The sequence below is a fragment of the Rhinatrema bivittatum genome, chromosome 13, assembly GCF_901001135.1.
Source record: "Rhinatrema bivittatum chromosome 13, aRhiBiv1.1, whole genome shotgun sequence".
Taxonomy (NCBI): domain Eukaryota; kingdom Metazoa; phylum Chordata; class Amphibia; order Gymnophiona; family Rhinatrematidae; genus Rhinatrema; species Rhinatrema bivittatum.
This window is the reverse complement of record NC_042627.1, coordinates 6,201,850-6,213,861: the sequence shown is the minus strand read 5'-3', so window position 1 is coordinate 6,213,861 and position 12,012 is coordinate 6,201,850. Positions and strand designations below refer to the sequence as shown.

Genomic DNA, 12,012 nt, shown 5'->3' with positions numbered 1-12,012 from the left:
GTAACAGTCGCAGGCCAGGTGCACACCTGGCTGCTAGGAACAATCCCCCAGGGATTTATTAAGAGCAGAAGCTAGTCGGCCAAATTTCTGCAATTCTCCTGCACTTAGAAGTGTGCGGAACATGATCGACGAACGTTTTTACTACCAACCAATGCACTACGACAATGAAAGATGCCAGCACTTAGTGCCCTCAGGCACCAGTCTGGAAAACTCAGAGGTCCCATGAGTTCCAATCCCAATTCTGCTACTGCCTCCGTGTTACCCTCTACAAATCTCTTGCTTGCCCTGTGCATCAGTTCTAGTGTTGGCAGATGGCCTCGCCAGACTGGGGCTGTTAGTTGCCTGATCCACTCTTTGGAAGAAAACAAACAAAAAAACGCGGGCAGACTGGATTCTTCAGACCAGTGCAGAAAACTTTGGTTTATTCTCAGGAAGTGTGTACTGATGCTGATAAATATAAAACACAAAACATTTAAAAAGGAACCTTAAAAAAACATTCTGCAGCCGGGACCACAAAGGAATGTTTTCCGAAAGAGGAAGATTTTGCCCACATTGGCAGAAGCAGCAAAGAGTTCAGCGTTCGCATCAGTCCAAAATACATTAATGGCAATCGTATCGGTTCAGCGCGAGCTCCGCTTTCATGGTGGCAGGACGAGCCCCTGAGAATTTACAGTGTTCCTGCAGCGGAAAGCTCCCCTTGTAAACTGCATTCTGTTCTTTTAATTCAAATGTTTCACATCGTGGATGCTGTGAGCATTTGTATTAAAAAAAAAAGATACCGGTCATTGTAAAGAAGCAAATTTAAGGACTTGCTGTTTTACATATATACCATTTACCAGTATTTGGTCTCCGAGACCTCCCTCGGGGGTCTAATAAAGGGCTTAGAAACGGAAGCCCTTCACTTTAATGCCTTGGGCCACCATTGGGTGAGGTGAGGAGCCAGCTCTCCATGTTACATTTAGAGGAAGGAAAAACTTGTAATGCATTTTGGCAATGACAGTCCAGTGGAGAGGATGCTATGCCCGTTTGCCCTCTAACCACGGAGGTCGCATGACGTATCACACTTTGAGCAACGAGTTCATTATCTTGAGCGGCTTGGCCCCAGTGGAGGATAAAAGAACACTGAAGTGGGACGCCCGGATGCCCCAAAGGAAGGGACAGTCGTTCAGCAGAGACTCTGTAAGAATCAGTGCATGTTTATTCAGAAAGTGCAGGAAAAGTGGTGTGGTTGGAGACCATGTGAAACGAGTCCTCCTGTGCTCCCTGAAGCCTGCTGTGTAAGATTCTAGTCCACATTATGAATAAACAAGCACCCACTTTAAAATACTCTCCTCCACCTATATTTTTTTTTTAAATCACAGTTTTAAGTTGCAAATACGAACAAGCCTGGCACACCAATGGTTGCCCTCTGGCTCCAGATTTTCAGCACAGTCTGACCCAGTCCTGATTTTACCTGACTGCATGCAACAGAGAAATCAGAACTACAAGTCCCTGCATGCAATGCGGTAAAACCAGGAGTGAAGCAACCTGTCCTGTGCACCTGCAAACCACAGCTGTCTTTCCTCCAGAAAGAAAGTAGTTGTCTCCTTGCTAGTAATGGGATTGCTCGAGCACGGGAAAACCAGAGCTGGGTCGAAATAAATCACAGACTGGTCCCGAATCCCACCTCTAACCTGGGGGGCTTTTGCAGGTGTGGTGTGTCAGGTCTCTTTTGGGGACTGAGATTTGGTGATGTTCTTAATACTTTCCATCCTAACAGAACTGCACAATGGAATCTGTGTGTGTTTGTTCAGGGGCCTATTGCAACACCCAGAATGCATTTGGCTACCCAAAATGTCTAGTCAATTATGCTACAGCGGGCTGGCCCCCATCAAACTGCCGCTGAGGAGATCCAGGGTCTGGCTGCCAGGACCATTGGCACGTGAAATGTGGCACAGAAGTGATAATGCGAGGTGGCAGGCTGCCACTGGAATCGGACTTCCCTTCTAGGCCCCTTGGCTAGTAAGGAGAACCTATAAAGCCCAGGCAGTCATCGTGTGGGTGAGAAGACAGAAAATATGGCTTCAACAGGACCTGCATGTCTCTTGTATGGTCCTGCCCTCTTGTTATAGTCACAGTGCTATCTCCTTCCCCTCCCTCCAGCTCAGGACAATAGACAGGGCAAAGAATCCCTGCCTTGATTATTATTGTAAACCATGTAGAATCTTCAAAATCATGAAAGGTGATTGTGTCACAGGGTTTCGGTGCATATCACCAGCTAAAAACACATCCACCATAGCTGGGAGCAGATCTTCCTCCTTCCTATTTCAGTGGGCAATTGTGCTGCAAGACTCTGCATAGATTTGTTCAGCAAGTGCTGTGCTTTTTCCCCCGATTACTTGTGCAAGACCAGAGACCCTCGTGCTCGCTGCATCCCGTCCACCACGGGAAAGCTCCGATCTGCACTGTTTTGTATTTGAATAGGCTGAAGCTCAGCTTCTGGATGGAACAGGTCGGAGCAGATGAAGGAGCGGCAGCTCCCCAGGGCAGGCCCGTGTGGCACACCACGCCCTTGTTCCCGGCGCGCCACACGCTCCTGAATACCTTTACCGAGAGCCGTTTCAAAGCTCATTGGCCGGCCTACAGCTAACCTGATGCTGGATGAGCTGAGCAGAGCAAAGCCAACCAGTCTTGAAACTGCTGTCGGTGCCGGGCTCCAGGGGAGAGGGGCAAGCCAGAAGGGAGCTGGTTGGGAAAACAGGCCTGGCCGATTCTTGGCAGGGGACCTCTCCCCTCTGCAGCGTGGCTGTTCTAGTTCCTGCTAGGGCTTAGCTTTCTTCAGGGGCAGCACCATGAGGGATGGTGCCTCACTCGGCCCAAAAAGGTTGCCAGCCTGTAAATCCTATTAACTTTGTTAGAAGAAAACCAACTGCTACAGCGAGGGAAGGGTGGGAGCTGGGTGGGGGCTTGACGTCTCCCCACGTCCGACAGGAGGTTTCGGCCAACTTCTTCCATCTCCCTGATTCCAGGCCCAGGCCTCTGCTGCCCAACGTGGGTCAGGGCCACCTTCTCTCTTGCACAACATGGCCCAATCATAACACCTCTTGGGTGTGACAAAGGACGCCCCTCTGTCTCATGGGATGGCCCAGTCACCCCCTTTTGCATAACAAGGCCAGGCCAGTAAAACCTCTTACCCATCACAGCCCACCACGTCCCTCCGCTCTTGCTTAAGGGAATGCCATGTGCTGATAGCGCCACGCGTTATCTGTGAGAGTGACCGGACTGAGTGACAGATGTGATCAAGGTAAAGTTCAGGATGAAGTCTTTAGCGGTGGCTTGGCTATAGTTTGCCCTCGGCTTGAGTGGGCTGCCCAGATGACGTCCCGTCCTCTGGCGCGAGCACGCCGGAAGGCTCCACCGTGTCCACGTTACCCTGGCGCACCATCCTCCGGCCTCCAGATGCCGTTCTCTCCAGCCGTGGCACGGAAGGGAGGTTGTTAGCTAGGTCAGCTTCCCCGCCAGCCGCCGCCCCCGTGCTGGACGCTAATGCAGTGGGACAGGGCAGCTCGGGCCGTTTCCAACGGCCTCCACTTTGGGCCTCCGAGACCTGCTCCTCAGCCAGGCTTGCAAGCTGCAGCGGGGCCCATTTCTTACTGGCCTGGTTCCAGCTGGTCTCCTTTCCTCCTGGCTCTACTTTGCCCCTCCCATTCTGCCCCAGTCCCCCTGCTCCTTCCGGTTCTCCTTCATGTGCCCAGTTGGGTCTGGTTTCACACGTTGGCTCTCCCTCTCTTCCATTCTGCCCCGTCTCCCTGCCTTCCAGCAGCTTTCCCTCCCTGCTCTCATTCTGCCCCCTTTCGGTTTTTGGCTCTCCCTCCCCTCTCGCATGTTGCCTGGTCTCGCTCCCTGGTTGTCCCTCGCTGCTCCATTTCGGCCCAGTCGTCCTGCCTTCCTCCAGCTTTGCCTCACTGCTCCCATCGAGTCCCTTCTCACGCTCTGGCTGGCCCGTGCTCCTCCCGTTCTGTACAGGCTCCCTCCCTGGCTCCCCTTCACGTCTCCCGTCCTCCCTCGCCTCACTCCCTCGCTCCTTCTTGCCTCCTGCTCCCGGAGGCGATGTCATTTTTTCAAACGCCTTGGCCTGGCGGGATACGAGCGCCGCCGCCTTCAGCTCAGCCACTGACTGAAGGTGCAGCAGCCGAGGCCGTGCGGCAAGCTGCTCTGCAGCCTCCGTGTTGCCGCTCTCAGGCGGCGGCATCAGGGGCGGGCCGGGAACGGCGCCTCTGCAGGACGCCGTGTCCTCGCTGCCGTCCGGCGGGCTCCGCAGGCTCTCTAGCACCCAGGCTTGCTTTCGCACTTTCCCCGCTTCCGGATGGTACGACGTCCGCTTGGTTAACTTTGGCTCTGCTTCCACCCCCAGTTGCTCGTGGCTCTGCGTGACGCTCTCCGCCACGGCCCGTGCCTGGCGGGGCAGACGCTTTTTTTGCATTGCGTCTGGATACACTGGGCCCTAGCTTCCAGTCTGTCCTGTCGCTGCTGCCCGGCGTCCCTGGATGACCATCGGAACAGGAACAGCTCATGCCCTCGGGGGCTGCCCGTGGCAGCGACCCAAACACCTGAGAAAGGAAATCAAAAAAGATTCTCTAAATATTCGTTCTGTGCAGGAAGCAAACGTTGTTTCACTTGGCTTTTATGCCATACATTTACCATTTTTCCTGTTGAGTTAGTTTAAAGCTGACTTTATACTTTGGGGCTCACATTCAAACAGACGGCACAGGATAGTCAGCAAAACCACATCTAAGTTGCACTAATTTTCAAAGTGAACTTACGCACACAATTCCACTTTGAAAATATCCACTAAATCCACCCGCACAAGCTACATCTGCTCTTTCCTGAAATGCACCCATGTACTGGCCGATTTTTATTAAGTCTGCATGTAAGAGGAAAGCCCTCCTCCACTCCACCCCCAGCTAAACTTACACGTGCAAATGTACCCACGCTCTCACACACTCACACACACACACAAAAGCTGGCACAGATGTGGGAATATTTCATATTCTGCAAATGTTGAAAGCATGGATATTTACAGAACCTTTTAAGTCATGTAATTATATTTTAGCATGATGAATCACTGAATGTTTAATGCTTTTAATTTTCATTGGTGGTTTTATATTTTGTTGTACTATTTTTATGTTTGTCTATTGACTGGTCTATGTTGCTTAGAGCTATAATTTTGAATTAAACGACTTAGAAATATAAATAAAATCCATCAATCTTGGATTTACTTTGAAGAATATCATCAAGGAACACTGGTAATGCTATTTTGGTTTTTTTTGCTTTTGTTTTTTTTAAGTGATGTGGAATCTTATTCACGGGGAATTGAACTGACATCATCTAACTCTTTGACTGCTTACCAAGTGCTGAATTTGGCATGAAATGATTGAGTTTGTGTGGTGCGCTCTCTCTCACCTCTATTTCATCACCCGGGTGGTCAGCAATGGCAGGATCCCTCGCCGCCGCCGCCGCTGCTGGGAGCGGGGCCGTGACCTCTTGGCTTTCCATCTCACTAATGGACCTCATCACCGACCAGAGGTTGATCCTGTGACGGCGCGGCGTGAGAGGTGACGGCACAGACAGGGAGGACGAGGTGGACCACACCTGCGACTCCTCAAGCCTGGCACTTGGGAGGTGACCTCTGACCTCCTCTGCCAGGGAATCATCAGAGCTGCTTCCCATCTCCTCTGGCCCCTGGATGTGGATGGCAGCATGAAGAGGGCTGTCGGGCCGCTCCGGAGGGAAGAGCAGGGGCCCCTCGGGCAGGCCCTCGGGGGATTCAGTTAAGGACTCCAGCTCTTCTGGGACATCCTTCAGTGGTCGGAAGCAATAAGGAGGGGACGCGGGAGACTCCTCTTCCTCCTCCTCTTCAGGGCTGGGCTGGTCATACCACGTGGTCTCTCCCGTCTGAAAACCATCCTCCAGTTGGTTGATGACCCTTTCAGCCACATCCCCGGGGCTCTCCAGCGGGTTGTAATCGTCTTTCCGCTCCCAGAGATGGCTGTGGCGCTGTTTGCTGCAGAAAATAAGCCACAGATAGAAGAGACAGCGTTTTTGTTTGGGTTTGTGGGGGGGGGGGGGGGGGTTTAGCTGTTAACAGTGTCAACATTTCCCTTCGCCCCATCACCAGGGCCCATGACACAGCTGCTGCCTTGGGAAATTACCTTACAATGCCCCGGGGCTGGCTCGGCTTTATTTATTTATTGAACTCTTTTCTATATCGACATTCATGGAGCACATCATTCGGTTATAACATTAGAAAGGAAAGGGAAGTTAACACTGGACCAGGTGTTACAAGAACTTGGTTAAGGGTAAAACAGGAAAGGCCTAGAAGGTAGAGGTGAGCGATAAGTAAATTAACAATGGAAAGACAAATTGATTTGCATATCTTGTAACAACTGATATAGCATATAACCTAAACATAAAACATAATATATACAATATATATATATATACACAATATAACCTAAACATATAATATATACAATATAACCTAATCATAAAACATATAATATATACAATATAACTATAACTATATATATATATATATATATATATAATATATATATCTACCTTATAAATGGCCTGTGACCGACGGCCCGCAAATGCGCAGTAGAGCGCAGCTCTACTGCGCATGTGCGGGCAAGGATGTCGATCAGAAAAAAAAAATGGCGGTGGGGCCGCAGGAGCGGGAGGAGAAGCAGCGGCGCCGCGCGCGCGCGCGGTGCCGCTGCTTCTCCTCCCCAGATCTGCCGGCAGATCTCGGGGGGGGGGTGGGTGTCACTCCCGCCCCCCCCCCCCGAGATCTGCCGGCAGGAGCGGGAGGAGTTAATGGAGCCGGGTGAGGGTTGCGGGAAGTCGCGCTTACGGCGCCGGGAGGAAATGGAGGTGGGTGAAGGGAGGGAGAGGGGGACTGAGTGAGTGGGAGGGAGGGAGAGGGGGACTGAGTGAGTGGGAGGGAGGGAGAGGGGGGACTGAGTGGGAGGGAGTGAGGGAGAGGGGGGACTGAGTGAGAGGAGAGGGAGGGTGGAGAGGAGTGGGTGGGGGAGGGGGGTGGTGAAGAGTGAGGGGAGAGAGAATGAGGGGTGAGGTGAGAGACAGAGGGATGTAGCCCGTTTTAACGGGCTTTACGGCTTGTATATATATATATATATATATATACACAATATAACCTAAACATAAAACATATATATACAGTATAACAATATATATATATATAATATATACAATATAACCTAAACATAAAACATATATATACAATATAACAATATATATATATATAATATATACAATATAACCTAAACATAAAACATATATATACAATATAACTATATATATATATATATATATATAATATATACAATATAACCTAAACATAAAACATATATATACAATATAACTAGCTGCTGGCTAGAGAGAAGCTTAAATAATTGATGGGGGTAAGGGGGGTTGAGAAGGAAATGGGAGGTAGCTAAGGTAAGAGATTTAAGGGTGGTAAAGGCGATAAGTAGGTAACAAAAGGCAGCCTATTATAATGGTATCAAGGTGACAATTGTGAGCAGTATATAGGGGACATATTTGTAAGGTGCATATTTATAAAGTGCAAATTTATGAGGTAACGGCATTTATGGGATAAACATAAAGGGTTGCATATTTATGCGGTAACATCTTTATGAGGGAATATATTGAACAAAAAAGGTGGAATATTTTAACATGAGGTAAACATATTTTAGGGTTAATGGGAAACATGACGGTAGCTTATTATAAGGGGGTAGAGATATCAGAACATTAAGATAAGAGTAAGATGAAGGGGGTTAGCAGGTATTATAGGCAATGGCTGGGCAGCAGAAGGTGAGGGTTAAAGCAGATGGCAGAGCAGAGGAGGATAACGTGGAGGGGCAGGAATTCTGTAACTAAGGAAAGGCTTCTGGCCCATCGACACATTTCCTGCCTGTAATAGCCGAAACCTTAAGCTGTGGACACTCAGGGACTTCCTGACCACAAAAGAGCAGCTCTCAGTTTTGTCCTAGCGTGGATGGGCACTTGCTACCCTTGTGGTTTGTAGCTGGTGGGCTGAACAGCGAGACGGGTATCCTGTGCTGCAGGCTGGCTCTCCACCCTGGCGCCTGCTCTTGGAAGGGCCCCGTCAGGACGGGCTGAGCCCTTTAAGCTCTATTTGTAACGCTGCTGCCACAAGTAGGAGCACGGGAGTCATTTTTAACACAAGACGTGCCACGCTGGGTGAGACCGAGGTCCATCGAGCCCAGCCCGGAACGCGAGTACCCAGCAGGTTCTCCATGGTCGATCTATTTCTTGTATCGCACCCCCAGGGATAAGCGCTGGCTATTAACTGGTTATGAACCTTCCCATCAGGAACTTATCCAAGCTGCTTCTGAACCACATCCTCTGGCAACAGATGCCAGAACTCGACTGCGCACTGAGTGGAAAAACATTTCCTGCAATTTGTTTTAAAGCTGCTGCTTGCTCGTTTCATGGAGCCTCCCCCTAGTCCTAGGGTAAATCACCGTTCCCTATGTATCCGCCCACCCCACTCAGGATTTGATAAATTTCAGTTTCAATCATTTTTCCTTTCTGTTAGTATTTTGACGTCCAAAAAGCTGAGAATTTGTGCTTTTGGATGCATAGCAACTTCAGGCTTCAAAATGCAAATTTTGCTGGAGCTCAGGTCAGTAAAACACGGGGTTTAATATCATCCACTGTAATCCTTCCAAGTAACCCCCATTCTCTGATTTTCCCCACTTCTTATGTCCCTTTGCTCTCCCTTTTTCTCTCTTGGTAACTATCAGACAGCGGCAGATTTATGCGCCAACTGCCTTGAGACACGTGGATAGCCGTCTTCCACCATTCTGCACCAACGCGATGGCGCAGTACAAGGTTATGAACCAAAACGAGGGACTCGCACAGCTGGGAGGCTGCTCCATAACTACTCTGCCCTTAGCCTGCAGTCCCCTATCACCTTCCCCTGTCTCTTCACTGATTAGCTATAGTACCCCCCCAATCCCTCCCCCACATACGCTACCTGCTGCATCTCTCCCTTCCCGGTTACCTCTGCCACCTCTTCCCTCCCCCAGGTATTTATTTATTGTTTCTTACCTTCTGCACAACGGATACCAGATCTGGCCAGAGCAAAATTACAATCAATGTAACAACCATTCCCCCATGAAAGTAGAAAGGCCCTTGCCGCGTCCCTGCTTACCTGGCATCCAGAATGCCCTGGTAGGTGAGCAGCTGCCTCATGAAGCCGGGGTTGGGCTGGACAATGGGCCGTTTCTCCTTCACGTGCCGCACTGCCTCCTCCAGAGTCCAGCTGTACTCTTTCATGGCGTAGGCAATAACCGTGGAGGCCGAACGGCTCACCCCCATCTTACAGTGCACCAAGACCTTCGAGTTCAGCTTCCTAAGAGGAAAGGCAGAGTCATTCAGAGACCTGAACTATGCAAGTATGTCCAGCCGGGGAGAGAGGACAAGAGCTCGGGTGGAAGAGCCCAAGCCAATGGCAGAGCTCAAGGAGGAGATCCAGGATACAAAATGGCCAAAGTCTCAAATAATCCTTTATTGACTGCACTAGAACCAACTCAGCTGATGAGAGAACAGAGGGCTGGCACCCATCACAATAAAAGTGAACAGTGCAGCCAATAAGAGAGCTCGGGGGAAGCCCTGCGTTATTATACAGTCAGCGAGAGCGCTCGGGGAAGCCGTGCGTTATATAGCAAGATTACATGGGGAAGCCGTGCGTTATATAGCGAGATTACATGGGGAAGCCGTGCGTTATATAGCGAGATTACATGGGGAAGCCGTGCATTTTATAGCGAGATTACATGGGGAAGCCGTGCGTTATATAGCGAGATTACATGGGGAAGCAGAGCGTTTTATAGCGAGATTACATGGGGAAGCCGAGTGTTATATAGCGAGATTACATGGGGAAGCTGAGCGTTATATAGCGAGATTACATGGGGAAGCCCTGCGTTATATAGCGAGATTACATGGGGAAGCCGTGCGTTATATAGCGAGATTACATGGGGAAGCCGTGCGTTATATAGCGAGATTACATGGGGAAGCCGAGCGCTTTATAGTGAGATTACATGGGGAAGCCCTGCGTTATATAGCGAGATTACATGGGGAAGCCGTGCGTTATATAGCGAGATTACATGGGGAAGCCGTGCGTTTTATAGCGAGATTACATGGGGAAGCCGAGCGCTTTATAGTGAGATTACATGGGGAAGCCCTGCGTTATATAGCGAGATTACATGGGGAAGCCCTGCGTTATATAGCGAGATTACATGGGGAAGCCCTGCGTTATATAGCGAGATTACATGGGGAAGCCGTGCGTTATATAGCGAGATTACATGGGGAAGCCGAGTGTTATATAGCGAGATTACATGGGGAAGCTCATACTCCTTCTGGGTACAAATACAGAGAGTAATTTCATTATAGCCAATGTAGGGCTAAAGTCTGCAGACTTTAGACTGAATTTTCAAAGCAGATCTATGCGCACATTTCTACTTTGAAAAGCTGCAGGTTGTCCCACTATAATCATGCGCCTGGTGAAACTTTCTGTATGCAGGCCCAGTGCCTCTATTAGGCAAACTAGGCGGTCTCCTCGAGCGCCAAAACCCAGGGAGGTGCTGTGTCAAAGCCGGGAATGTTATGCTGGAGCCACAGCTGCTGATATGGGGGAGGGTGGAGGTGCATGATTGAAGGTCCTCTTGCATCAGCCCTGTCTGTATGAACATTTACGTGCATAATTTCAAAAATCAAATGTATACACACAAATGCTTTCTCTGCCCCAAATGCACCACCTGAAACACCTCATAAGTGCAGATAAATGGGGCTTCACATTTACTCCCGTACAATTAGCTTATGTTATATCCTGCTTTACTTAAATCAAGGATCAACCCAAAGTGGTTTACAGAGCAATCAAATACATAAAAAGCCATTTAAAAATAATAATACATCATTAATCTAAAATCCTATCTAATAAACGAAGCTTGACCGACGTGCCCGCAAATGCGCAGTAGAGAGCAGCTCTACTGCGCATGTGCGGGCGAGCACGTCGTTCTTAGGCAGCGTCAAAAAAAAAACAACATGGCGGCGGCGGCGATAGCGGCAGCGGGCGGCGGCGGTAGCGGTAGCGGGCGGCGGCACCTGCGGTAGCGGCAGCGGGCGGCGGCGGGCGGTGGTAGCGGTAGCGGCGGCGGCGGCGGTAGCGGGTAGCGGGCGGCAGTAGCGGTAGCGGCAGGTAGCGGTAGCGGCCAGGAGAGAGGGAGGGACTGAGTGAGAGTGGGAGGGAGGGACTGAGTGAGAGGGAGGGATTGAGTGAGGGGGAGGGGCTGAGGGGGAGGGGCTGGGAGGGGCTGAGGGGGAGGGGGAGGGAGGGATTGAGTGAGGGGGAGGGGCTGGGAGGGAGGGGAGAGTGAGAATGAGGGAGAGGGGAGAGTCAGGGCCGCAGCGGCGAAGACGGGCGGCAGCAGTGAGGGAGGAGAGAGAGAGGGAGGGACTGAGTGAGAGGGGAGGAGAGAGAGGGAGAGGGAGTGGGGACTGAGTGAGAGGGAGGGAGTGGGAGTGTGAGAGGGGGGAGGGAGGGAGTGTGACTGAGTGAGAGGGAGAGGGGGGACTGAGTGAGAGGGAGAGGGGGGAGTGAGTGGGACTGAGGGAGGGGGGGAGGGACTGAGTGGTGGGGGGAGGGGAGTGAGTGGGACTGAGGGGGGGAGGGACTGAGTGGTGGGGGGAGGGAGTGAGTGGGACTGAGGGAGGGAGTGGGACTGAGTGAGAGGGATAGAGGAGGGAGGGAGAGAGGGGGGTGGGAGTGAGTGAGACTGAGTGGGAGGGAGGGACTGAGTGGGAGGAGAGGGAGGGTGGGGAGGAGTGGGTGAGTGTGAGGGAGGGAGGGAGGTAGGGGGTGGTGAAGAGTGAGGGGAGAGAGAATGAGGGGGAGGTGAGAGACAGAGGGATGTAGCCCGTTTT

At 50.8% G+C, this 12,012-nt stretch overlaps 1 protein-coding gene across 1 annotated transcript in view; it reads right to left on the bottom strand.

Annotated features, from left to right (window-relative positions):
* Window positions 1-392: 392 nt before the first annotated feature.
* Window positions 393-12,012, bottom strand: part of SSH3 (slingshot protein phosphatase 3) — a 58,310-nt gene continuing 46,690 nt past the window's right edge. Inside the window, 4 exon segments of the mRNA XM_029575969.1 lie at window positions 393-4,222; window positions 4,224-4,589; window positions 5,443-6,043; window positions 9,245-9,445. Of these exon segments, the coding sequence (XP_029431829.1) occupies window positions 3,320-4,222; window positions 4,224-4,589; window positions 5,443-6,043; window positions 9,245-9,445 (2,071 nt within the window). The 3' untranslated portion in view covers window positions 393-3,319.